The sequence below is a fragment of the Hyla sarda genome, chromosome 10, assembly GCF_029499605.1.
Source record: "Hyla sarda isolate aHylSar1 chromosome 10, aHylSar1.hap1, whole genome shotgun sequence".
NCBI classification, from domain to species: domain Eukaryota; kingdom Metazoa; phylum Chordata; class Amphibia; order Anura; family Hylidae; genus Hyla; species Hyla sarda.
This window is the reverse complement of record NC_079198.1, coordinates 71,088,053-71,115,970: the sequence shown is the minus strand read 5'-3', so window position 1 is coordinate 71,115,970 and position 27,918 is coordinate 71,088,053. Positions and strand designations below refer to the sequence as shown.

General features: G+C 44.2%; 1 protein-coding gene across 1 annotated transcript in view; it reads left to right on the top strand.

Moving 5' to 3' along the window:
- The window catches only part of KMT2A (lysine methyltransferase 2A), a 156,513-nt gene that overhangs the window by 46,158 nt on the left and 82,437 nt on the right, over window positions 1–27,918 (top strand). Inside the window, exons 2-14 of the mRNA XM_056543790.1 lie at window positions 3,325–3,394; window positions 7,183–9,773; window positions 16,807–16,984; window positions 18,264–18,498; window positions 19,481–19,545; window positions 19,668–20,072; window positions 22,236–22,309; window positions 22,748–22,873; window positions 23,013–23,126; window positions 23,310–23,456; window positions 24,412–24,507; window positions 26,042–26,162; window positions 27,470–27,583. Of these exons, the coding sequence (XP_056399765.1) occupies window positions 3,325–3,394; window positions 7,183–9,773; window positions 16,807–16,984; window positions 18,264–18,498; window positions 19,481–19,545; window positions 19,668–20,072; window positions 22,236–22,309; window positions 22,748–22,873; window positions 23,013–23,126; window positions 23,310–23,456; window positions 24,412–24,507; window positions 26,042–26,162; window positions 27,470–27,583 (4,336 nt within the window). The remainder of the gene's footprint in view (window positions 1–3,324; window positions 3,395–7,182; window positions 9,774–16,806; window positions 16,985–18,263; window positions 18,499–19,480; window positions 19,546–19,667; window positions 20,073–22,235; window positions 22,310–22,747; window positions 22,874–23,012; window positions 23,127–23,309; window positions 23,457–24,411; window positions 24,508–26,041; window positions 26,163–27,469; window positions 27,584–27,918) is intronic.

Below are 27,918 nucleotides of genomic sequence, written 5' to 3'. Positions count from 1 at the left end.
GTCCCTCATAGAGTGCAACCAGCACACACACAGTATGAATGAAGGCACCATAAAGGCAAACAAACCTTCCCTCTGCATCAATAAGACAAGAAGTGCAGGAAAACAAAGTATTCCTATGAACTAGAACACTTGCACCCCGGGCATGTGAGGAAAAAGTGGCGTGAAAGGTGTGGCCAAACCACGGTTTGTTCAGCACATGTTTTGTGTAATATGTCAAGTGTGTCTGAGAGGCACAACACAGCAGGTTGGTAGGATTTAAGCGCCTGAAATATAACAAGATGCTTAGTGGGTTCATTAAGGCCCCTCACATTCCACGCCACTACGTGTTAACCATAAGGAAAACCGGGAAGCATCTATAGAGGGGTGGATACAGTAGCCGCCAGTGGTCTAGAGGGAAGAAAGAAATAGTAAATAGAGCACTGCAGATGGGCCAGAAGAAGGACACAAAACACACACCCCATACAGACAACAAAAACCAAACAGTCGCAACTTGTGACATGGGGCAAACAAACAGCCCAGGTAGAGTGAGCAGATAAAATGTAGACAGGGGGCATCTGGCAGCATATATAGAAACCTACAAAACAGATGACTGTGAATATATGATGTAAATGAAAAAAACAAAGTGCAATAATGGAATAACAGGAGCACAATCGGAGCCATAATGCCGGAAAAATGAGCCAAGACACAGGTAGTCAAAATCAGGTTAACAGGACCAACAGTTAAATGCAAAGTTCACACAGGAACCTCAGGTACGGGCACGCTGTATTTGTGCCTCATGAGTGTCCAACTACTCTGCAGCCGCCACAGAGGTGTCAAACATATGAGTAGTTCCTAAGGCGACCACCCGGAGTCGGGCAGGGCAAAGCATAGAGTACACCACATTCAGTGCACGCAGATGTCTCTTGATATCCACATATTTGGCCGGCCTCTTTTGAACTCCAGCTGAAAAATCTGGGAAGATAGAAACATGGCTGCCATTAATAGTAAACAAATCCATGTCCCTTGCTTTGAATAGGATATCTGTTCAGGAGGAAGGAGACGAGTCAGCATCCTATGGGCACGCTCGACAGCGAAGAGAGGTGTCAAAGTCTCTCTTCCAAACATATTAAGTAGCCAATTTTCAAAGTACTCCCTAGGGTCACGACCCTCGGCGCTTTCGGGGACGTCCACCAGGCGCACATTGTTCTGCTGCAGGCGGTTTTACATATCATCAGATTTAGCGGCTAGTGCAGTCAAATTAGTAATCACACGATGAATCTCTCGAGTGGAGGAACTTAATCCTCCAGATCACCCACTCTTTCCTCAACCGCACTAATCCTCTCGGAAACCTTTTGCGTATCATGGCGGATAAGGTCAATGACCTCACGCAACCCTCCTAGCAACATCAGTGTTGTCCTTGGAGACAGCCAAAAAGACATCTTTCAGGGTAGGCTCAGCAGTAGCATTTGGAGGCAGTGAGGCACTTAAAGCAGTAGACACCACACCAGCAGAGGAGGGGTTAAAGGAGTAGTCCAGTGGTGAAAAACTTATCTCCTATCCTAAGGATAGAGGATAGGTTCCAGATAGGCCCCAGTGGTCAGACCCCCCGCGATCTCCTGTATGGGGCCCCGGCTTGCTGGCCAGATAGCGCGTGTTGACCACCGCACGAAGCTGCGATTGACACGCCTCCTCAATACATCGCTATGGCAGAGTCGGAGATTGCCGAAGGCAGGGCTCCGTCTCTGCCATAGAGTTGTATTGAGGGGGCGTGTCATCCGCCGCTTCGTGCGGTGGTCAACACTCCCCCTTCCCGACGGCTGCCGGGGCCCCGTAAGGAGATCGCGGGGTTCCCCAGCGGTCGGACCCCCGTGATCTGAAACTTATTCCCTATCCTTAGGATAGGGGATACATTTTTCACCACTGGATATCTCCTTTGATGGTAATAGGAATTTGTGCAGCCACAGCTTTCACTGCCCCAGCAAATGAGACATCAGGGTAAGGCTCAGCAGGGTCTGTAGAAAAGAGGACAGCAGTGTTAGAGGAGTCCCCAGTATGCAGGGGGTTAACCCCAGAGTGATCTGCGGTTTCATGAGGCTCAGTCCTGCTCAGCACAGTAGAGGAGGCCGCATCTGCAGAATAGACCGGGGCCCCGGCGAGCCAGTCAGCCGCATCAGTCTCTTCCTCACTCCAATCATCCGTCGGGCCCGGTCCGGCTTATCAGTAACTAGTGCAAAGCGCTGCAGGCGCTCTGCAACTCCTGCCACCTCCACACAAGATGGCGCCGGCTCCCCCTGCATCTCGGCCTCACCGTCCTCCTGCGCCCTGCCATCGTGACGCTTGGATGATCCGGACACCTTTAGGAAGAAGTAGGTAGCAGATATGGAGATATTTTAGGCACAATGCCCAGGATATAAGGAGGCTGCCCAGCAGAGCTTCGGATCGTGCAACCGCTCACATGCTGCGCTAAGCCACGCCCCGTATGTGGTGTGGTCCCATCACATGGACATTCAGAGTTAGATGTAGGAATACCTCCCAGTAGGACTCCTTAGGGTATGTTAACAATAAGTAAATTAAGACCGAATCCACCCTGATTTTGATGCATGTTGCAGTGCGCCTCTGATGCAGTGTGAATTCTCACTTTATTAATTTTAATAGGATTTCCACAGCCATGTTTGCACATAATGCAGATCCGAATTCCACCGAAACAACTGACATGTCAATTCTTGAGCAGGGAATATCCCATTGATGTCAATTGCTTGATGTACCTACCTTTTACATTGTCTTACATATACTTTCCTACTGTCTCTTATTTATTTGATATCTATGGCCCATTTCTAAATTAGAAAATGTGCTTTTTTTTTTTAATTTAACCTATTTACATGCTTATGATCAATGAAAAAAATCCTGTTGATGCAAAACCTACCAAACTGGAACAGTAAACAGTGATGTGAGCAGAAGACAGCATAAGTTTTGTCAAGTGCCTTACTGTCCTTCAAAGGCAATTGACCACTTGTTTTAAAGGCTGTACCTTTCCCAGAGCTAAGACAACAAAATCTTCCTGAAAGAAAAAAAGACTAGCTTCACAATTATGCAATATTCTTAATCCGGGCTCTCTGATAGGGCTGATATTAGCCAAGTACTTAAAACTGAACAAACTGTATATAATGTTAGAACTTCCAACTGCAAACTGGGAGCAAAGGCCTTAATCATTGTATGTAAAGTGCGGTGCTAAGCTTTGAGAGAAACCTATATTGATCTATACATTTTGTGACTAATAAAGGTTGGCAAAGATTCACGTGGCACAAAGTTAACTGCAAAGTTAAAGTTTCTTTTTTTTTTTTGCAGGAGGATCAGTTTCTAGGATTTGGCCCAGATGAAGAAGTTAAAACTCGGAGCCCCACAAAAACTCTTTCTGGTAATTCTTTTAATTTTTTTTTCCTACCGTGTGGGTGCACATACCAGTTGTATCAAGTTTACCTGGCTGAATTCAGTGATGTAGGGGCTCAGCGTGTCATACTGGCTGCAGTGATGTAGGGGCTCAGCGTGTCATTGGCTGCAGTGATGTAGGGGCTCAGCGTGTCATTGGCTGCAGTGATGTAGGGGCTCAGCGTGTCATACTGGCTGCAGTGATGTAGGGGCTCAGCGTGTCATACTGGCTGCAGTGATGTAGGGGCTCAGCGTGTCATACTGGCTGCAGTGATGTAGGGGCTCAGCGTGTCATTGGCTGCAGTGATGTAGGGGCTCAGCGTGTCATACTGGCTGAAGTGATGTGTAGGGGCTCAGCGTGTCATTGGCTGCAGTGATGTAGGGGCTCAGCGTGTCATACTGGCTGCAGTGATGTAGGGGCTCAGCGTGTCATACTGGCTGCAGTGATGTAGGGGCTCAGCGTGTCATACTGGCTGCAGTGATGTAGGGGCTCAGCGTGTCATTGGCTGCAGTGATGTAGGGGCTCAGCGTGTCATTGGCTGCAGTGATGTAGGGGCTCAGCGTGTCATTGGCTGCAGTGATGTAGGGGCTCAGCGTGTCATACTGGCTGCAGTGATGTAGGGGCTCAGCGTGTCATACTGGCTGCAGTGATGTAGGGGCTCAGCGTGTCATTGGCTGCAGTGATGTAGGGGCTCAGCGTGTCATTGGCTGCAGTGATGTAGGGGCTCAGCGTGTCATACTGGCTGCAGTGATGTAGGGGCTCAGCGTGTCATACTGGCTGCAGTGATGTAGGGGCTCAGCGTGTCATACTGGATGAAGTGATGTAGGGGCTCAGCGTGTCATACTGGCTGCAGTGATGTAGGGGCTCAGCGTGTCATACTGGCTGCAGTGATGTAGGGGCTAGGCGTGTCATTGGCTGCAGTGATGTAGGGGGCTCAGCATGTCATACTGGCTGCAGTGATGTAGGGGCTCAGCGTGTCATACTGGCTGCAGTGATGTAGGGGCTCAGCGTGTCATTGGCTGCAGTGATGTAGGGGGCTCAGCATGTCATACTGGCTGCAGTGATGTAGGGGCTCAGCGTGTCATACTGGCTGCAGTGATGTAGGGGCTCAGCGTGTCATTGGCTGCAGTGATGTAGGGGCTCAGCGTGTCATACTGGCTGCAGTGATGTAGGGGCTCAGCGTGTCATACTGGCTGCAGTGATGTAGGGACTCAGCGTGTCATACTAACTGCAGTGATGTAGGGGCTCAGCGTGTCATACTGGCTGCAGTGATGTAGGGGCTCAGCGTGTCATACTGGCTGCAGTGATGTAGGGGCTCAGCGTGTCATTGGCTGCAGTCATGTAGGGGCTCAGCGTGACATACTAACTGCAGTGATGTAGGGGCTCAGCGTGTCATATTGGCTGCAGTGATGTAGGGGCTCAGCGTGTCATACTGGCTGCAGTGATGTAGGGGCTCAGCGTGTCATACTGGCTGCAGTGATGTAGGGGCTCAGCGTGTCATATTGGCTGCAGTGATGTAGGGGCTCAGCGTGAGATACTAACTGCAGTGATGTAGGGGCTCAGCTTGTCATACTGGCTGCAGTGATTTAGGGGCTCAGCGTGTCATACTGGCTGCAGTGATGTAGGGGCTCAGCGTGTCATACTGGCTGCAGTGATGTAGGGGCTCAGCGTGTCATACTGGCTGCAGTGATGTAGGGGCTCAGCGTGTCATACTGGCTGCACTGATGTAAAGGCTCAGCGTGTCATATTGGCTGCAGTGATGTAGTGGCTCAGCGTGTCATATTGGCTGCAGTGATGTAGGGGCTCAGCGTGTCATATTGGCTGCAGTGATGTAGTGGCTCAGCGTGTCATACTGGCTGCAGTGATGTAGGGGCTCAGCGTGTCATACTGGCTACAGTCATGTCCATGTCGGCTAGTGATTTGACACACAGCAGTATGACACACTGGGCTCCAAGCATCATGCTGAAGCTCATGAAGAGGATCGCAGCCATGGACTGGAGCGCTGTGGAAGTGAATACATTTTTTTTTTCTATATACTGTAGAATGGCCATTGTTATATTTAAAAAAAGGAAAGACAAAAAACCTCTTGCCTGATAACCCATTTAATTCTTCCCTGGTCCCCTTATCCTTAATTGATCAGCCAATTTATATCGCAGCCCTAAAGTGAATGAAACATCAAATTCACATGGACGGCTTTGGGTTTCTTTCGCATGGAAATATAAGCATGCTGCAAATAGTTCAATGTATATTTTAGTGGGGATTTGTTGTAGCTTTTGTAAAGTGTTAAATATGCAGCAAAATCCAAATTTTGCAGCTGCTTCCATATAGCAGTTTTTGAACTTGGAGCATGAGGGGATTAGATTTTTATTTTTTTGTAGTCTTCATTTTGTTCCCTGTATGGAGACTGTGTGTGTTTTCTGTTAGCAGTGCATGAGTCTGTTTAAAGGGGTACCCCACTGGAAAAAAATGTTTTAATCAACTGGTGCCAGAAAGTTAAGCAGATTTGTAAATTACTTCTATTTAAAAATCTTATGCCTTCCAGTACTTATCAGTTGCTGTATGTTTCAAAGGGAGTTCTTTTCTTTTTGAATTTCCTTTGTCTGACCAATGCTCTCTGCTGACACCTCTGTCCATTTTAGGAACTGTCCAGAGTAGGAGCAAATCCTCATAGCAAACCTATCCTGCTTTGGACAGTTACTTAAAGGGGTATTACAGGCAAAACCTTTTTTTATATATATCAACTGGCTCCGGAAAGTTAAACAGATTTGTAAATTACTTCTATTAAAAAATCTTAATCCTTCCAATAGTTATTAGCTTCTGAAGTTTTCTGTCTAACTGCTCAATGATGATGTCGTGTCCCCGGAGCTGTGCATGATGGGAGAATAGGAACTGCACAGCTCCCGGGACGTGAGTCATCAGAGAGCAGTTAGACAGAAAACAACAACTCAACTTCAGAAGCTAATAACTATTGTAAGGATTAAGATTTTTTAATAGAAGTAATTTACAAATCTGTTTAACTTTCCGGAGCCAGTTGATGTATAAAAAAAAGTTTTGGCCTGGAATACCCCTTCAAAGGACAACTGCAGCGGTATGACACTTATCCCCTATCCACAGGATAGGGGATAAGTATTTGATTGCGGGGGGGTCCGACCCCTGGGACCCCCTGGAGATCTCCCTAACGGGGCGCCGCCATTAGCGCTCATGGTGAGCGCTAAGGCGCGTAGCGTCGACCTAGTGGTCGACGGTGACGCCCCGTCTCCTCCCCGTCCCCATACTGTTCTATGGGGGAGACAGGGAGGCACGAACGCTGCCTCCCCGCCTCTCCCATAGAGATGTATGGAGGAGGCGTGCCGGCTGCAACGTCATGCTGCGGCCGGCACGCCCCCTGCACGGGACAGCCGCGGCCCCGTACAGGAGATCACAGGGGGTCCCAGCGGTCGGACCCCCGCGATCAAACACTTATCCCCCTATCCTGTGGATAGGCGATAAGTATTAATCACGCTGCAGATGTCCTTTAAATAGACAGAGGTGTCAGCAGAGAGCACTGTGGACAGGCAGAAAGGAAATTCAAAAATAAAAAAAATACTTCCTGTGGAGCATACAACAGCTGATAAGTACTGGAAGAATTAAGATTTTTAAATAGAAGTAATTTACAAATCTGTAACTTTCTTGCAAAAAAAAAAAAAAAAAGTTTTCCCCTTTAATCTTATCATTCAGAATTCGTTTTTTTTCTTATTTGTGCCTTTTTAAGAATTTATTTTGTTCCTGTATTTCAGATCAGTCAACCCCAAGGAAACCTCGTGGTAGGCCCCGCAACAGTCTATCTAGGAGCTCTGATGTTTCCTCAACACCTGCAGAAAATCACAGCCCGGTTACAAACAAACAAGATCTCAGGCCAGCAGATAAAGTAAAGAAACCAGAAAATAAACCAGAAGAGAAGAGAAGGGGAAGACCACCTGCAAATGGGAGTGTCAAATTCAAGTTGACACAGGACAAACGTGATATATCAGAATCTTTTAAGACTTCTCGGGAAGAAAAAACGAAGCAGAAAAAGCAGTCTGCTGCGTTCCAGCATGCTGCCAAAATAAAGAAACTCAGAACAGTCAAACTGTCTCCACTAAAACCCAAGTTTAAAGCGGACAAACTGCAAATTGGACAGAAAAGTGCTGTTCAGATTGTCAAGAGACGTGGTAGACCTCCATCTTCAGAAAGGTTTAAAACTCCACCTGGGATCATTTTGAGACAGTCACAAGGAGATAAATCACAAAGGGGTCGCAAAGAGGACTCCCATCAACCCTTAAAAGATGAAACCAGAGTATCTGTTCGACAAAGTCCACGTAGGATAAAACCTGTAAGGATTATTCCTACCTCCAAAAGGACTGATACAACCATTGCCAAGCAGCTTCTGCAGAAGGCCAAAAAAGGGGCACAGAAAAAGATGGAGCTAGAAGCAGCAAAATTGCAAGGACGTAAAGGAGGCACACAGCTGAAAAACATACGACAGTTTATTATGCCTGTTGTTAGTACGGTCTCTTCCCGAATTATAAAGACACCAAGGAGGTTTATAGAAGATGAAGATTATGAGCCCCCTATCAAGATTGCTCGGCTTGAGGCTGCTCCAAATGGACGTTTCAGTGCGGCATCTTGTGAATCCAGCGAGAAGTCTAGTGCAGCTTCCCAGCAGTCCTCACAGGCTACATCAGATGAGTCCCGCTCTAGCAGTCCTAGTGTGGACACCTCAACAGAGTCTCAGGCATCAGAGGAGACACCTGCTGTAACAGACACTCAAGAATGTCTTACAGAGATACCCCTGACTACTCCTCAGTCTGTTCCAAAAAGCAGCAGAGGTGGCGTAAGGAGTCGTCGGCTTTCTAACTGTAACAGAAGTTTCAATTCTAGACAAACTAAGAAGACATCTCCACCAGCTCTTCAGCAGTCCTCTGCATCGCCACCTCCAACACTTCTTAGTTCTCCTGCACCCCTACAGTCCTCCTCATCCCTTTCAGAACACTCAACCTGGGTGATTCCTCCAACTATTCCACTAGCCACACCCTTTATTTCTGCTTCACGCTTGCATGAGAAAAGAAGGTCAATTCTAAGGGAACCAACTTTCCGCTGGACCTCCAGACTAGAATCTCAGTACTTTTCCTCTGCAAAATATGCCAAAGAGGGCCTCATCCGTAAACCCATATTTGACAATTTCAGGCCCCCACCGCTGACCGCAGAGGATGTAGGACTGGCTTCTGGGTTTAGTTCTGCTTCTGTTGTAGCTCCTGGAAGATTGTTTTCTCAGTTACATTCCGCTGGAAGGTTTGATGCACCTAAGAGAAGCCCCATATTACGTGCACCCAGATTTACCCCCAGTGAAGCACACTCCCGTATATTCGAGTCAGTGACTCTTCCATCATCTGTGGGGCGCTCTGGTGGGACATCTTCCATTATGGGAATGGCCTCTCGTAAAAGGAAAAGGAGAGTCTTTAGTCCTATCCGCAGTTCTGTATCTAGATCACCATCTCACTCCATGAGAACGCGGAGTAGGAGGGGAAATAGCAACAATGTGGCAGCGTCCCTCATACCTCAGTCATCCACCTCACTTGCAGGCATTTCTGTTAGTCCTCTTACCGCCAGTGCCTTAAACCCAAGCTTTTCTTTCTCTTCCACATCAATTACTCCAGCACCTGGGGATTCTGCTGAAAAAAATCAGAAATCAAGGAAGCAAGCCAGCACTCCAGGTGAGCACTTCTCCTCCTCTTCCAACAGCTCTCCTGCTATGTTTCCTTTGTTCCCTTCTAGTCCACAGATGGATAAAGGGGGAAACAGAAGCCGAATATCTGAGGAGGCACCAAAAGAAAAGGAAACTGAAAGATGTAGGGAAAAGGAGAGAGAAAAAGAAAATTCGCATAACTCAAGGAAAGATAAACGTAAGAAGGGTTCAGATGCTGTAAACAAAGGCAGTAAAGAGAAAAGCGATGGTGAGGCACTCACCCCTACTACACCCATAAAACTCCCAACAAAGAGAAGAACAGTTACGGCAGAGCCCTCTTTAGAAAAAAGTCCACCTGCCTTACCTTCAGTACCCGTTTTGGCCAAGAATAAGGTACCCAAGAAAGGCCGTGTTGTTTCTGAGAAGCACGATTTGGAAGCTGGTGCCAAATCTCCATCAACAGAGCCCCACACAGCTATCTCAATCCAACCTGTAAATCCTGTTAAAGCCTCCACCACTGCTATCAGCTCCATGTTGGACCAAGCTAACAAATTTCTTGCCTCAGAAAAAGATGTTGCCAGTCTCCTAAGAACAGCCAAATGTCAGCTGCAAAGTATAGAGAAAAGTAAACTGCGGAAACAAGGAGAGCAACCAAAAGCACAGGTCAGTGACTCCAGAACAATTGTGCATGGATAAGAAATGGCATGTAGACTGCTGGTATTTAGTCAAAGAGGATGCCTAAAAGCTGACTACATGCTGTTTAGGCATTGAACTTTACACTGCTCCTATTATGCATGGTGGTACAAGGTGAAGCAAATAAAGATAGTTACAGTACAATTATAAGAGCTTACATACAGGACGAGTCGTACACCACGCCTATCCTCTCCTTTCAGGGCTGGGATCGCTGTGTAGTAAAACACAGCACATCCACAGTGCATGTGCCCCTCCTGACGTGCATGCGCTGCCATCCTGCATTGACAGAACGAGCTCTCGCTCCCGCTGTCCATGTGCTCAATGCGCAGGTGCAGTACTAGAGGAAGGGAGGGGTGCATGCGCTGCATCTTACTACACAACGGTCCCAGGGCTGAAAGAAAGGAGAGGATTGGCGTATCGGTGGCGGGGCTTTGCGAACCCTAAGCCAGACTGTGCCTGATGGATAAATGTATTTTTATAAGTTATTAAAGAAGGAAGAGAAGTGATAAAGTTATGGTTACACTCACTTTATGGACATCTGTAACAACATTGTAGCAGTCTGGGGGGGCTAAAAAATCATGGACAGTTGCGCTTTAAAGGACATCTGCAGCGTTACAAACACTTATCCCCTATCTTGAGAATAGGGGATAAGTGTTTGATCGCGGGGGTTCCGAACGCTGGGGCCCCCGGCGATCTCCTGTACGGGGCCGCGGCTCTCCCGTGCAGTGGGCGTGCCAACCGCAGCATGACGTTGCGGTCGGCACGCCTCCTCCATACTCTCTATGAGAGAGGCAGGGAGGCAGTATTCGTGCCTCCCAGCATCCCCCATAGAACTGTATGGGGGATGGGGAGGAGACGGGGCGTCACCGTCTACCTCTAGGTCAACGCTACGTCACCATGAGCGCTTATGGCGGCGCCCCGTTAGGGAGATCGGGGGGGGGGGGGGGGGGTCCCAGCGGTCGGACCCCCCGCGATCAAACACTTCAAAAGTGTAATGCCGCTGCAGTTGTCCTTTAAATTTGATATTTCTTAATACAACAATCCACCCATCCCCTACATTTTTTGAGTCTGCCTAAAAACATGCCTTACTGTCATTTGTAAAAACGTTTGACGTATCAAAAGTTTAGGTTGCATCTGATCTCAGGCGTGAGTCCTGCTGTAAACACCGGTAATAACCGGCTGAAGAGGGTGACAGTGCTCTTCACTCCCTGACCAGCCACCAGATCTAAATCTTTTACTCCATAGACTAATGCAGAAAAAGATTCTGATTTGTGAGTTCACTGTAAAAACATTTAGCTTGTGTTTATCTTTATGGAGTGCACAAGGGTTTTGCTAGTGGTTACCTTTGTTCATGTGCTGTGGAGCCGGTTGTGTGACCCACTTTATACTATTTGGCCAAGTGAGCCATGTTTGTATGATAAACACATTTTTACTAGTGGCTACCTTTAGGGCCCATTCACATTACGGAATTTCTACTGAGGAGTATTCTGCTTGCATACTTTTGGAATTTGCGCTGACGTGAATCATCTGTTTATTTTTAACACAGAATTTAACCTTGGAAAGAAATGTCGGGGGGAGGGGGAGAGAATGGGATTCCGCTTGAGAATTTCTCCAAAAGAATGAACATGTTCATACTTTAGGTGGATTAAGGAATTTCTGCAGTGTCAACTCAGCAGTAAAATCCCTCTGAAATCAATGGGATGCTGCTGCTAGCGGAGTCAGACAAGAATTGCCTTAGTGTTAATAGGCCCTTGAATTGGCCCTACAACTAAGATGTACAGTGGGGCAAAAAAGTATTTAGTCAGTCACCAATTGTGCAAGTTCTCCCATTAAAAAGACGAGGCCTGTAATTTTCATCATAGGTATACCTCAACTATGAGAGACATAATGAGAAAAAAATCCATAAATTCCCATTGTCTGATGTTTAAAGAATGTATTTGCAAATTATGGTGGAAAAGTATTTGGTCACCTACAAACAAGCAAGATTACTGTCTCACAGGCCTGTAACTTCAAGAGTCTCCTCTGTCCTCCACTAGTTACCTGTATTAATGGCTCCTGTTTGAACTTATCAGTATAAAAGAGAACTATCCACAACCTCAACCTGTCAACTCCAAACTCCACTATGGCCAAGACCAAAAAGCTGTCAAAGGACACCAGAAACAAAAATGTAGACCTGCTGGGAAGACTGAATCTACAATAGGCAAGCAGCTTGGTGTGAAGAAATCAACTGTGGGAGCAATTATTATAAAAGTCCTACAAGACCACTGATAATCTCCCTCAATCTGGGGCTCACGCAAGATCTCACGCCGTGGTGTCAAAATGATCACAAGAACGGTGAGCAAAAATCCCAGAACCACACAGGGGGACCTGGTGAACGACCTGCAGAGAGCTGGGACCAAAGTAACAAAGGCTAAGTCAGTAACACACTATGACGCCAAGGACTCAAATCATGCAGTGCCAGACGTGTCACCCGGCTTAAGCCAGTACATGTCCAGGCCCGCCCGAAGTTTGCTAGAGAGCATTTGGATGATCCAGAAGAGTATTGGGAGAATGTCATATGGTCAGATGAAACCAAAGTAGAACTTTTTGGTAAAAACTCAACTGTGTTTGGAGGAGAAAGAATGCTGAGTTGCATACAAAGAACACCATATGTACTGTAAAGCAAGGGGGTGGAAACATCATTCGGCTGTTTTTCTACTAAGGGACCAGGACAACTGATCCGTGTAAAGGAAAGAATGAATGGGGCCATGTATCATGAGATTTTGAGTGAAAACCTTCTTCCATCAGCAAGGGCATTGAAGATTAAACGTGGCTGGGTCTTTCAGCATGACAATGATCCCAAGCACACTGCCTGGGCAACGAAGTAGTGGCTTCATAAGAAGCATTTCAAGGTCCTGGAGTGGCCTAGCAAGTCTCCATATCTCAACCCCATAGAAAACCTTTGGAGGGAATTGAAAGTCTGTGTTGCCCAGCAACAGCCCCAAAACATCACTGTTCTAGAGGAGATCTGCATGGAGGAATGGGCCAAAATACCAGCAACAGTGTGTGAAAACCTTGTGAAGACTTACAGAAAATGTTTGATTAACAAAGGGTATAGAACAAAGTATTGAGACAAACTTTTATTATTGACAAAATACTTATTTCTCTATCGGCTCCATTGGGGGACACAGACCGTGGGTGTATGCTGCTGTCTCTAGGAGGTATGACACTATGGCAACAAATAAGTTGGCTCCTCCCAGCAGGATATACCCGCCTCCAGGCCCTGAGCTAATCAGTTTAAGCTTAGTGTCTGAAGGAGGTCTTATGATTTCTCCAGACCAGGTCTTATGTTTTATTATTTTCCTAGTTAGGGAATGTGTTCGTTTTTTTATTCCATTTTCTTTCATGTTTTCAGGTGGGGACTCAGGAACTGCGGCTCACTGTTTCCCCATTGCGAGTAAGGGGGCACAGACATTGCGTATATGCGCTGTTCACCCCGTCTCGCCAACGGTCAGTGCCTGGGTTTGTACCTCATGGGTCCGGGTCACCCTATCTCCCTGCTCGCCTCGCTCGCACATGGTAGCCCGGCATGATACAGGTGATAAAAGCTGGCTGAAGACTTCATAGGAAGACTTCATGAGGTAAGTTCTAGGCCGGTCCTCAGTCGTCCAGGCCACTGGTCCCTACATCCAGGGGTGTTTGCTGTGATCTGCAACCCCTGGGGCACTCCAGGCGTGGATCTCTGCTTGTCCCGCCACAAAGGAAGCATTCCTCTCTCTTGGTCGAGCCTTGCCCTACCTTGTCTATTTGGTGATCGGGCTTTGCCCTACCTTATCTGTTTCCTTTCTTTCTTCTCTTTTCAGGGTCCTGAGGAAACTCTCAGTGGGACGTTTCCGCCATTCTAGTGGCCCAGCCTGGGCCCGGAGGGCGTGGTAAGTTGAAATGGTCAGGCTCCTGAATAACTTAACGTTGCGCCTTCCCTTTCGTCCAGACCTCCTATCTCAGGACTCCTGTGCCACCCCTATTACCGTCTCTGCTTTGATGGCGTGGTGGTCGAGACCGCAGTTTTGAGAGCTGCGGTTTCTCTTCCCAAGTCATTCGCACCATGCTCAGGGCTCGTTAGTCCTCCTCGGCAAAAATTTACCACCGTACCTGGCGGTCTTATTTTAGTTGATGTGAAGCTCAGGTCTTGTGTCCTGTTACCTTTTCGGTTTCCCGTCTTCTCTCTTTCTTGCAGTTGGGATTGGAACTGGGGTTGTCTCTCAGTTCCCTTAGGGGTCAGGTTTCGATCCTTTCTATTCTTTTCCAGCATCCTCTAGCTTCTAATTCTCATGTCCGGACCTTCCTTCAAGGAGTGGTGCATGCTGTCCCTCCTTATCGGTCATCTTCTCCCCTTGGTTCTGGGGGTACTCCAAGGTGAACCTTTTGAACTCCTTGGGGAGGTGTCCCTGCGCCTCCTTTCTTGGAAAGTGGCGTTTTCTTGTTATCACCTCCATTCGGAGAGTGTCTGAATTGGCAGCTCTCTCCTGCTGTTTTCCGTTTCTGGTGCTTGACCAGGACAAGGTTGTCTTCCGGCCAGATCCTTCCTTTTTGCCTAAGGTTGTTTCGGCCTTTCATCTCAATGAGGACATTGTTCTTCCGTCCTTTTGTCCCGCTCCTTCTCATTCTAGGGAGCATTTACTCCACAAACTAGATGTGGTTCGGGCTGTTAGGTATTACCTCTCTATCTCTTTTTTGTTTCGTCAGTGCGATTCATTTTTCGTCCTTACGGAAGGTCGTCGTAAGGGACAACCTGCTTCCAAGGCCACCACTTCTCTGTGGATCCGGTCTGCCATTTCGTAAGCCTATCGCTGTAGGGGGTAGACTCCTCCCTTCAGGGTTGTGGCTCATTCTCCCTGTTTCTGTTGGGGCATCCTGGGCTCACCAGAACAAGCCTCGGCCTCGCAGATTGCATGGCGGCTACTTGGTCATCTTTGCACACTTTCTTGAGGTTCTACCGGATTCATACCTTCGCATCGGCTGATGCTAGTCTGGGCCGTAAACTGCTGCAGGCGGCAGTGGAACAGCCGTCTGCCTGACTATCTGCCCACCCAAGGGACGGCTTTGGTTCGTCCCATGGTCTGTGTCCCCCCAATGGAGCCGATAGAGAAAAGGAGAATTTTTAACACTTACCGTAAAATCTTTCTCGAAGGATCCATTGGGGGACACAGCTCCTGCCCTTTTGGGTTTCTCTTTGGTTCTCTGTCCGAGGGTGTGTTCAATTATATCTTTTCTTCTGGTTCTCGGACAGTTCGTGTTTTTGCTTTGACCTGTCGGTCCTCTACTATTGCTCTGGTACTAAAACTGATTAGCTCAGGGCCTGGAGGCGGGTATATCCTGCTGGGAGGAGCCGACTTCTTTGTTGCCATAGTGTCATACCTCCTAGAGACAGCAGCATACACCCAAGGTCTGTGTCCCCCAATGGATCCTTCGAGAGAGATTTTACGGTAAGTTTAAAAAAATCTCCTTTTTCCACAATAATTTGCAAAAAATTTTTTTTTTAAATCAATGTGATTTTCAAGGATTTTTTTTCTCATGTCTCTCATAGTTTAGGTATACCTATGATTAAAATTACAGGCCTCGCTCATCTTTTTACGTGGGAGAACTTACACAATTGGTGGCTGATTAAATACTTTTTTGCCCCACTGTAGGTTGTTATCTTGTCTAAATAAACAACTTTAAACTGTTCCCTTATGGCCGCACATATTGTAATTTTACATGCCCCATCCTTAATCCCTGCTAAATATAAACCATTGCCAAAAGGGGGTTGAAAGCCACTTATTCTCTTCTCTCTGTTAACATAAACATGTGTGCCGGACCTAATGTTAAAGGGGTTATCCAGGAAAAAAAAATTTTTTTTTTTATATATCAACTGGCTCCAGAAAGTTAAACAGATTTGTAAATTACTTCTATTAAAAAATCTTAATCCTTTCAGTACTTATGAGCTGCTGAAGTTGAGTTGTTTTCTGTCTAAGTGCTCTCTGATGACACCTGTCTCGGGAACTGTCCAGAGTAGAAGCAAATCCCCATAGCAAACCTATTCTACTCTGTGCAGTTCCTGAGACAAGCAGAGAGGTCAGCAGAGAGCACTGTTGTCAGACAGAAAAGAAAGACCCAACTTTAGCATCTGATTATTATTGGAAGGATTAAGATTTTTTTAATAGAAGGAATTTACAAATATGTTTAACTTTCTGGAGCCAGTTCATATTAATTTTTTTCCCCTGGATAACCCCTTTAATGGGGGGGTGGGGGGAGTCAGGAAAAATAGCTATGACCCAAGCAAGCCTTTTGCTGTCAACTACCTCATGTAAATGGCCACCATTAGGGCATCTAACATGGGTGTTAGTATTTTATATCTCACCGTGGTTCAAAAAACAAGTGTGGCTTGGGTGGCATGTACAGTATATGTTAGCAACCTTTAAAAATGGGGTGCCGGTGTAAATGATCATGGATAGCCACAGGGTCTTTTTACTTCAATAGCCTGAATGTAGTCAACTAGTGACTATGTACAGACAATTCCTGAACTAAAAAGCACAGCATACAACACTGCTTAGTCAGAGTACTGGCGCACACAGGTTCAGGAAATAAACATAATATAGGAGAAGATTTATCAAAACCTGTTCAGAGAGAAAGGTGGAGCACTTGTCCATAGCAACCAATCAGATTGCTGCTTTCATTTTTCAGAGGCCTTAAAAAAAATATGGAGGAGTCAGATTCTTTTTTTTTTTTTTTTTTTTTTAATAGTTCCTAGCTATGTTCACGCTGTGGAAGTCAACTGGCTCGGTGTCTGTTCTAACATCCCATTTTGACAAGTTGCTGATGTATACATGCCTCAGTAGGCACAATCGTGGTGTGAACCTGGCCTTAGCGCTAGACTAATATTACATCCTATGTGCTAGGGACAGACAAAGCTCTTGAATATTGGGATGTTGTCAGTGACTGATTTAGATTATCTGTTGTGTGTACTTTTGCTGTTCTGTTTCAGGGCCAAGAGAGTGATTCATCGGAGACCTCTGTGCGTGGGCCCAGGATCAAACATGTCTGCCGAAGACCTGCTGTGGTCCTGGGACGTAAGAGGGCCGTGTTTCCAGATGACATGCCCACGCTGAGTGCCTTACCTTGGGAAGAGAGAGAGAAGGTCCTGTCTTCCATGGGGAATGATGGTGCGTCTATATTTGTCTAGAATGTAACATTGAGGAAAAAAACACACGTTGCAGATACGCTGCAGATTTCCTGCAGCAGAAAATTTGCCAAAGGCAGAAGTGTATCATGCTTGAAGGGAGTAGTATAACACCTTTCTTGAGATTTCTCCTTCCAGATGGTACCACTTCAGCTTTGGCACATTTTCTGCTGCAGAAAATCTGCAGCGTATCTGCAAAACGTTTCTACCCTAAGGGCTTGTTCACACGGGCAGATCCACAGCGTATTTTATGCAGCCAATCCTCTGACTATGGACCCCTACAGTGTGTCTCAGATGTGCCTGCACAGAGTGGCAATCTGCTGCTACGAGCAGACACACTGGTGCAATGTGCGATTCGCTGCGTGCATGTGCAGTATACTCGCACACATCGGGGCTGCTCTAGGCCTAGATAAGGGAGCAGCGGGAGTGGCCGTGATGTGTGCAAATACACCGTGCATGCGCGCAACGACTCTTATCGCAGCAGTGTGTCTGCTCGTAGCGGCGGATTGCTGCTCCAAGCAGGCACATCTGAGACACCACTGTAGGGGTCCATTGTCGGCGGATCTGCAGCGTAAAATATGCTGTAGATCCGCTCTTGTGAATGGGCCTAAAGGGTACGTTCACACATACGCAGATTTGATGTGCAGGATTTGATGCAGATTTGCTGCAGATTCCAGTGTAAACTGAATGACAGAGCACAGCTTCTAAATGGCAGTTACAAATCCTGCGCATCAAATCTGCGCAGGATCCTGTACGTGTGAACGTACCCTAAAGGAGTATTTCTATGTTTTCTAGGATATGTCCTAATTTTATGATTAGTGGTGACGTGCTGCGATGTTCACTTTTCTGCTTTTACTCTGCACATTGGCTTTATACCACTTGACTGTGCAGTGAGAGGCACATAGTTCCATTCAAATGAATGGAGACGGCTGCATTTCTTTGAACGTCTTGGAGTTGGGTGGGTGGCTTTGGATTGCCACTGTGCAGAGAAATCCTCAAGATGCATTGTGGTACTTAAGTGATGGGTCCCCTTCATTCTCAAGGTGTGTGGAGGGCCTTCTTCACTAGCTGATGGCATATCCTTGCAATATGCCATCCACAAATTTGATGTTTATACAGTTCTATTGTACCAAGTGTTTTGTCTACTGTATGATTCATAAGAATTTTTTTCTTTTTCTTTTTTTTGTGAATGAATGCATTACAGTATAAGCCTGCTTTTCTGGTGCCCCCATAACAGCATTGTTGCTTCTTTCTATGTGCAGACAAGTCCTCCATAGCTGGCTCAGAGGATGCTGATCCACCAGCTCCACCCCTTAAACCCATAAAACAAGTCACTCGCAACAAGACTTTACAGGAGCCTCCGGTAAAGAAGGGCAGGCGATCGCGCCGCTGTGGCCAGTGTCCAGGCTGCCAGGTGCCTGATGACTGTGGTGTGTGCACAAATTGCCTTGACAAGCCAAAATTCGGAGGACGCAACATCAAAAAACAGTGCTGCAAGTAAGAATGTTTTGTGGAAAGTCTATTACTAACAGTGTATGTAGTAGTGTAAGATTTTTAAGTGGCAAACGTGAGGACATTTCTAAAGCATATTACCAAAATCCTGTAATATGTATTATTCATGGCATTGCAGCAGTACTTTGCCAGTATTCTAGTTCCATTAGACTGTTTTCAATTAAACAGATAAAAGTAATGCATGATGCATTTTTGAAATATGTGAATGTTTAATGCCATGTTAAAAGCATCATAGTTTAACATATGCTCTGCATTATGCTTTGTAAAGTGGAATACTATGTTTGTATGAATTTAGCTTTGAGACAGTTCTTGGGAAAAATCTTGGGATACGGTTGCATCCGTTTTGCCTCGGATACGGTTTTGCCGATTTTTCAACCGTAGGCAAAAACGCTGTCAACCACGTTTTTGCTTCCGGTTGGAAAACCGTATGCGAACCGTATGCGGTTCTTTTAACATTGTTGTCTATGAGAACCGTGCACAGAATTTCAGAATACGGTTGCACACGGTTTATCTAATCCGTTTTTGGAGTTGACACATGCGCAGATTGGAATTTCAATAGAACAACAGTAATTTTATTAAATTGCTGGAAAACAAATTACAACAAAATAGCAAAACCGTTGGCAAAAACTGATGCAAACGAATAGAACCGTACGGGGAAAAAAACTGTATACGTTTTAATTTGGAGTCATACGGTTGTATAAGGTTGCATACGGTTTTTGCCATACGTTTTTTAGCGGAAAACCGTAAAAGGTAACCGTATTTGAAAAACGTGGTGTGAACCCAGCCAAAGTAACCTTATAGTAGATAGGGTGACGCCTTATAGTAGACAGGGAGACCATAAATACATAGAGTAAAATTAAGCTTTAAGCTACATCTGCTTTGGGCCTACACATTCAGTAAGAATATATTTGAAAGCTAAAAAACATGTAAGAGCTGCTGAGTATTTATTTATTTTTTATTTCTGAAGGATGAGAAAGTGCCAGAATTTGCAGTGGATGCCCTCAAAAGCGTTTTTACAGAAGCAAGCAAAGGGTAAGTTGATGTTGCACATTTTATCTGTTTTACGTTCCTTTTTTCTTTCTTCCCAAAGCAATCTTAAATGTAGTAAATTATTCATAGTATATATTTTTGTTTGTGTAATTTTCTTTTTATAGCAGCAAAAAGAAAAGAGAAGAAATCCAAAATGGCTGAAAAGAAAGAGGCTGCCACTGTTAAACCTACCGTAGAACCAGTTTCCAAGGCTGTTGTAGCACCAGTAATTAGAGCCCCATCTCCTGACAGAGAGGAACATCCCCTTTCTCCATCACCACCACCAAAAAAGAGTGATCCTCCAAAGAAACTAGAGGAGAAACCGGAAGAGGACAGCCAACTTGCACTTAACAATGAGGTTAAGCAGCCGCCTACTGTACGGAAAGTCACAAAGCAGCTTCACCCACAGCCTCATGTCTATCAAGCACCACGCCAGACTAGTCCGCCACCAACACCCTCTCGCAAAGAAGCCCCCAGATTGGCCTCTTCTGAGCCAAGGAAAAAACAGCTGGTTGTACTTCCAGAGAATGGTGAGAGGTTTACTGACCGCTATGTTTAGTGAAGCCAAATAAGTACCGTATTTTTCGTCATATAAGAAGCTCGGGCATATAAGACGCACCCAATTTTAAAGGATGAAAATCTAGGAAAAAAAGATTCTGAACCAAATACAATGTAAAGTATAGTACAGTGGTCTTCAACCTGCGGACCTCCAGGTGTTTCAAAACTACAACTCCCAGCATGCTGGGAGTTGTAGTTTTGCAACATCTGGAGGTCCGCAGGTTGAAGACCACTGGTATAGGAGGTAGTACTCACGTGTCCCCGCTACTCCGGACCCATTGTCGCTCGTCGCCACTGCCCTGGATATCTCCCTTCATCGCTGTCGCCGCGTCCCTGGGGTGTCCCCGTCGCTCCGGAACATCTCTGCTGCCCGGTATCCTCGCTCTCCGTCGCTGCCATCACGTTGATATGCACGCCGCTCCTATTGGATGACGGGATGGCGTGCGCGATGACGTGATGAAGACGACGGAGAGCGCCGGCCATGCAAGGGATTCCGGCACGGAGCAGACACAGAGGAGGCAGGTAAGGTCCCTCCCGGTGTCCTGTAAGCTGTTAGGTCCTGAGCAGCCGGGTTAGTGTCACTTCAGACGCGGTGGTCAGCTTTGATCGCCGCGTCTGAAGGCTTAAAACAGGGCATCATCGCGATCAGTGATGTCCTGTATTAGCCGCGGGTCCCGGCCGTTGATGGCCGCAGGGACCGCCTCGATAGGACAGGGTTTTAATGTGTATTTACCGTACAAGACTCACCAACTCCCTCCCCAGTTTTGGGGAAGACAAAGTGCGTCTTATACGGCGAAAAATACGGTATATATTTTTTAACTTAGTTCTGGGTGTACAGAAACACTCTATGATCCTTTGTGAGCGAGCAATCATTAGATGCAGCAACCACCTTCTATGCTACTTGCTGGTCAGCTGACAATGTGTACTCAAATTTTGTGAGTTACAGAAGTCTTTGGCCCTCTAAATTCCATAAGGAAAATGTAAATTGAAAAGCAGAGGGATAAAGTAAACCCTACATTAAATTAACTTGTCCAACCCAGGAAGAAGTGCAACACTGCCTTAAGTTTTGAAAAGACAAATTAGATCCACATGGCATTTGTCCCTGTGTTTTAAATGCATTAAGTAACTTGATACAGACCATGGTCTGTAATATTTTCTAATATTTAAAACATACTTCCAATGCAGCCTTTATAGAAAATAGTTTTTTTCTGTACTATTTTTGTTTAGAGGGGCTTTTTTGGTCACTTTTTCATTCATTTTTGTTCTGGTATATGATCACAAATCAGCAATTCTGACGGTTGGTATGAATTATTTTTTTTATGCTGTTCACGTTGCAGGATCTTGAACACTATATTTTAATAGTTTGGACACTTCCGCACATGGTGATGCCAAATATGTTTTATTTTTAGCTTCTTTTTTTTTCTTTGAAAATTACCGTAGGTGAATAAGTCACTTGAATTGATAATCAGTGAGGCTATATATATATATATATATATATATATATATATATATATATATATATATATTATAATTTTTTTTTTTTTTTTACATTAGTCCCCATTGGGGACTACTATAAAAAGTAATTTGATTTCTTATACTGATCAAAGCTATGCTGTTGCATAGCCTTGATCTGTTAAATCGTTGCTCTGCTAGTATAGTATGCCTGAGAGCCCATATTAGCCCCATAAGGATAGCATGAGCCCATAAGGATAGCATGGAGGCCTACAGAAAACCTCTGCCTACCAAAATTACTTATCTGATTACTGAAAAAACTGATCAATGCTACGCGACCGCATTGCAGGGTGATGATCAGCCTCTGACACCCGCAGAAGTGGTAATTTTGCCATTTAACTGCCTCTATTGCAGAACTTAGTGTTAATTGACCAACATCTGTGCGGCCACTGATGTTGGTCACTAACAGAGTGCCAGCTGCTGATGGCAGCTGGCACCCCTGTTTATTTTACAAAATCAGTTCTTGAGCTTATGTTTTAATGTATTGTAGACCCAGGAGTACCACTTAGTTATTTAGTCTCAAAACTTCTCAGAAGCTACTACAGACTTGAAGTTTGGAAACTTGCATATGTATTTATTTTCCTATTTATTTATTTCATATTAGGTTTTTGCTTTTTCTCTAGGTTCTGAGCAAAATAAGCAGAAGAAACTGGCTTCCAGATTAGGGGTGTTGCTGAGATCAAAATCCAAGGAGAAGGTAGGGTCAATGTGTTCTTGGTATACAGCGACGTTGGGGAGTTGTGTTAAAATGGCACTAAACCTTAAATGCAAGATGTTTACAAAAAATGCTAATATCGTTATGGCTTAAAAATAATTAGATTTGCAAAATTTAAGTTGTTTTTTTTTAGAAAAAACTTTTCCTGAAAAAAACCAAGGCATTATTCTGCTTAATAAGACAGAAAAGCTTTAAGAACTGAAATGGGTAAAAATGGAGAAAATTTTTAAACCGGGTCTAAAAACTGGGTCTTTTTTTTATTTATTTATTTATTTTTTGTTTGTGAATTATCCTAGTCTTTAACAATACAACAATTAATGTTTTCTCAGGATTTTTTTTTCCAGCTTGAAGCTTTTCTTGCACAGCATTTTGCCCAATGTAGTTTAACCTATGCTATTATTTTAATATTTGTCTCTGCAGGAGAAACCGCTAGCTCCTAGCAAGACAGATGTGAATTTTAATCTACTGAACACCATCTGTAACGGCAACAGCTCCAGACAGAAGGCGTCATCTGATGGCGTGCATAGGATCCGTGTAGATTTCAAGGTTTGATATTACCTTGGATCTCCTTTCATACTGATCATTTCTGCAGGTAGAGGTAGTGCATTAGTCGGAGAGGGCCATGTAGCTCCCTTAGATAACTTAAGGTTTATATGGAGGTTCTAACTTGTTGTTTCTATTACAGGAGGACTGTGAAGTGGGAAATGTATGGGAAATGGGTGGACTAAGCATACTTACAACCGTACCGATCACCCCACGTGTGGTTTGCTTCCTTTGTGCCAGCAGTGGAAATGTTGAGGTGAGTCTTCTGAGAACTTTTCCACTTTTCGAGATTGTAGTAAATTTGTTGAGCAACATGAGCCTTTTGTGACACCTCTCCCATTCTTCTGTTTCCATTTCTTTTCTTTTATTTTTTTTTATCGGTATTGATAGTCTGTTCCTTTTATCTTCTGGTCTAATAGATTTTTTTTTTCTCTTCAAGTTTGTGTTCTGCCAAGTCTGTTGTGAGCCTTTTCACCGTTTCTGCTTGGAAGAAAGGGAAAGACCATCCGAAGACCAATTGGAAAATTGGTGTTGCCGAAACTGCAAGTTTTGTCATGTGTGTGGCAGACAGCAGCAGGTTAACAAGGTATGCATTGGCAAAATGACAATATTATTGAAAGATAAATAAATAAATAGTAAGATAGAAATGAAAGGTTCCGGGGCTTCTATTTCTCTAGCATATATAAAAGCGACCAGAGGTCTTACACAGAAATCATAAGGCCCCATAATATTTAGAGTGCCCCCCTTTCCACAGATAATGTGTCATTTCTACTAAACAGATTGTTTATCCCAGCACACATTTTCCCACACACACGTATGTCAGGAAGAGTTGTTTATGGGCTTTTAGATTCTGTGCTTATGGTGGACTTTGTATATACCAAAGCTCTGGCTGCCAATAGAAGGAAATCAGTGTGTATACCTTAATTCAGCTCCTATAAAGCCAGGACTTCAGTAATCTCTATGCACTGAGCTCCCCCTAGTATCATTAGAGAAAAACTGTTTGACAGTGTCAAAGGCCAGAGAAGCAATTCGGTACCGAGCCCTCTTTTACCCTGAGCCCCATAGCAATCGTATTGTCTACCTAATGGAAGGTATAACACTGAAAGTGATAATGTTTCAACCTCAGAGACCACTTTCGAGCTGGTAAGCAGCTTGGTGTGCAAAGTATTACTAATGTCAACAAAAGACAGTATACCCATAAATGTAGAGAGTGTGAGTTATGCATCCCCATATCAATATAGGAACAAATTACTTGGATGTTAATCTGTATTTAATATTGGTCCGCTTTACTCTTGAGTTTTTGCTCTCTAGGACATCTAAATAGTATCTTTATTGACTAGTTGTAGTTTAGCTTCAGTCTTAAGAGGGAAATCTATGGAACATTTGGCTTGTCATTTAGTATTTGTCAGAAAATCTAGGCCCACCATAGAGAGCTCAGTGTCACATAAATATGTACGATATCATGTCCTACACCTTTACAGTATGTCAATTCCTTGTGTGTAGTGAAATTGTTCTCTTGCTCTTTCTGGTTCTTTCAATAGCAGCTACTAGAGTGTAACAAGTGCCGCAATAGCTATCACCCAGAGTGCCTGGGACCAAATTACCCCACAAAACCCACAAAGAAGAAGAGAGTCTGGGTAAGTCATATTATAATGAATTTAATTAATTATTTATTTATTTATTTACTTACCTAAAGAGTACCTCTAATGATGCTCCTGGTGGCAGGATATGTCCGAAAATATTAGGGCCGCTTCTCATCACGTGACTCGCTTGCAGACTATCGCGATCTGAAGACAGAGTTGCCGGAAGTCCTATAGTTATTCATTGTTGCCGTCACTAGTGGTTGTTGGCACCCAGACCTCCACCGACGCAAACTTCTAACATGTCACTGTGAAATGTCAGAAGTTTATGATGATAGATATACTTTAGCAATCCGGAGGGGTGCAGACAATTTGTACAGTATATTTATTGGTTTTGTCTTGGTGCACCACAGACCTTTGCTTTATGACACTGATGTCCTATTGTGTTATCCGCTGTCAAACTGAATGCAGTTTTAATGCATACAGTTACAGAAGTAAATGCATCAGTGATTAGCGTGCATGCGTAAGAGGAAATAACATTAAAGGGTACCTCTCATCAAATAAACTTTTGATATATTTTAGATTAATGAATAACTTGAATAACTTTCCAATAGCATGTTAATGAAAAATATGCTTCTTTCTATTGTATTTTTCCCGATCAGTCCTGTCAGCAAGCATTTCTGACTCATGCTGGAGTCCTAAACACTCAGAGCTGCCAGCCTGCTTTGTTCACAGCCAAACAGGCTGTGAACAAAGCAGGCTGGCAGCTCTGAGTGTTCTCCTTTATGAACAAAGCAGACTGGCAGCTCGTAGTGTTTAGGACTCCTGCATGAGTCTGAAATGCTTGCTGCCAGGACTGGTAGGGAGACCCCTAGTGGTCATTTCTTCAAAGTGGAAAATTAAATAGAAAGAAGCATATTTTTTAATAACATGCAATTGTAAAGTTATTCTGCATACATTTAATCTATAATATATCAAAAGTTTTTTTGATGAGAGGTACCCTTTAAAAGCTTTTTTTATTTGAAATATTATGTCCATCGTGCCAACCTATGCTTTATTTCTCGAGGTAATCTATAATTAAATCTGAAAATCTTGATTTACATATTTACTATGTTGTGTACCTCATGTATCTTTATGGTTACAGACTTGATTGAAACCTGTGTAATCTGTTGATGCAGTCACAGCTCTCCTTCTATTAGTTCCCTACTTCTCACTACTACCATATGTGATGGGCAGAAAGAAGGCTGCTTGTCTGTCGAGATCACACAGAGGTGCATAGGACCTGTAGACACAAAACTCTGCCGTATTTCTAATCAGGGTTGTTATGAAAGGGTTAGTCAGGGTTATCATGAAATTACTTTATAACTATATGCATTAGAACAATACAACATGGCTATAAAGGTGTTAAATGAGCCTTAATAAAAATTCACATGCTGATATTTAGATTAATCAGCCGATTTTATCAAACCATTAAATATATATCTTACCCTGGGTTATTTTCTTTTGTTTTTAATCTGTTAGACGTTACATAGCCAGTCACTATTACTTGAAATTAATAACTTTTTCCCTGGGTGCAATTTTCTGCCTCCAGATCTGCACTAAATGTGTCAGGTGTAAGAGTTGCGGATCCACTACACCTGGTAAAGGCTGGGATGCACAGTGGTCGCATGATTTCTCATTGTGCCATGACTGTGCCAAGCTATTTGCAAAAGGTAAGATCCTGAATTATTGCCTTTCCAAGTAGGCTACAGCCATCTCATAGCACAACTTGTCTGGCGAGATTTATTAAAACCTCAGTTACTTACTTACATTAAACTGCATGTCAGTAAAGCTACACTTGGTTATCCTATTTCACAAACAACACATGAGAACTCTGTGGTTTGTATTTGTTTATTGTGGCGTGTGTTGTTTTATACAATCTGTATCTATTTACGTGTTTACTTTGTGCTGGTACATGAATGGTTTCTTTCTGCACTTTTGTACATTGTTCCTTGGCATTGCCTGTGCTGTTTTTTTCTGTGTACCGATGTTATTTGTAATAAAACGTGTTGTATTAAAATATCAGTGTTGATTCCCTGTAACAGAAATTCTGTAACAGTTACCCTATGTGTGAACCCGGCCTGATAGAACGTTTTCAGGCTAATGAGGTCCCCCAAGATGAAAACAAATGTCTGTCTGGGTGACTGGTAATAACTAGAGTTGAACGAACTTACAGTAAATTGGCTCATAGCGAACCTCGCAGCTTGGCTGGTGATTACTTTAGTCTGCGTAAATTAGTTCAGCTTTCCAAGGGCTCCGGGTGCCTGGAAAAGTCTGGGATGACAGTCTTAGGTCTCCTAGGTCTGTATCCACTTTTTCCAGGCAACTGGAGCCATTGGAAAGCTGAGTTAATTTATGCAGACTAAAGTAATCAACAGCCAAGCTGCGAGGTTCGCTACGAGCCAATTTACTGTAAGTTTTCTCAACTCTAGTAAAAACAATAAAGAAACTATACTCTCCTTCCCCAATAGTAACTGCACCGATACACCTGGTCTTCATGGCTACTTTTTGGTTGCTGATAACTCTTCCATGTATGGGCTTCAAAACTCAACGAGTGGACAACACCTCGTCAGCAACCGGAAAGTAGCTGAGAGGACCAGAGCATCAGTACAGTGGCTATGGGAGATTGGGCCGGATAAGTATAGGTTCTGTGTTTCTTTTTTTTTTTTTTTTTTTTTTTTTAACCCCACCTCAGCCACATATAGGTTTGTGTTGATCTCCAGATTACCCCTTTGATTGTGCTGATGGGAGGCTTGAAATTGTTAGGGTTGTAGTAATCATGTATTAGTAAAAGCACAAACATTTCAAAACTGTCTGCTTATCCGTAACTTGCTAGGTTAAATAAAGGTATGTAGAATCCATCAGCATGTGACCTGTTCAATGTGTTCACAATGAGTACTTAGGATTAGCTGCAGAAAAAAGTGTCAGGCCAAGCACATGATCTCTCCGTCAATACTTTTGTCATTATGTTTATTTTTAGGGAATTTCTGCCCTCTGTGTAATAAGTGCTATGATGATGATGATTATGAGAGCAAGATGATGCAATGCGGCAAGTGCGATCGATGGGTCCATTCCAAATGTGAAAGCCTGACTGGTTAGTGTAATAAATGACAAGATATACAGTGTTTGCAAAGATTGGGCACATGAAAACAGAAATGCATTGTGTTGGTGGTAAACGTTTGTAAACATTATGGTTTGTTAGTACAGTGTTTTTGTACCTATGCTGCCCTTCACGCCTATGGTTTTTTAAATGTATTGGAGTTCACATATTAAAGTATTTGATGTAGGATAGAAGTATTTGATCTGCTTTGTTTGAGGCATTTGAAGCACAATTGTCAGATATGCTTCATAATTACTTTACCACCTAAATGTATTTTTACAGGAATGTAAGTATAATGGTAAGATGTATTGTGGTTTGTGCTTGTCTTT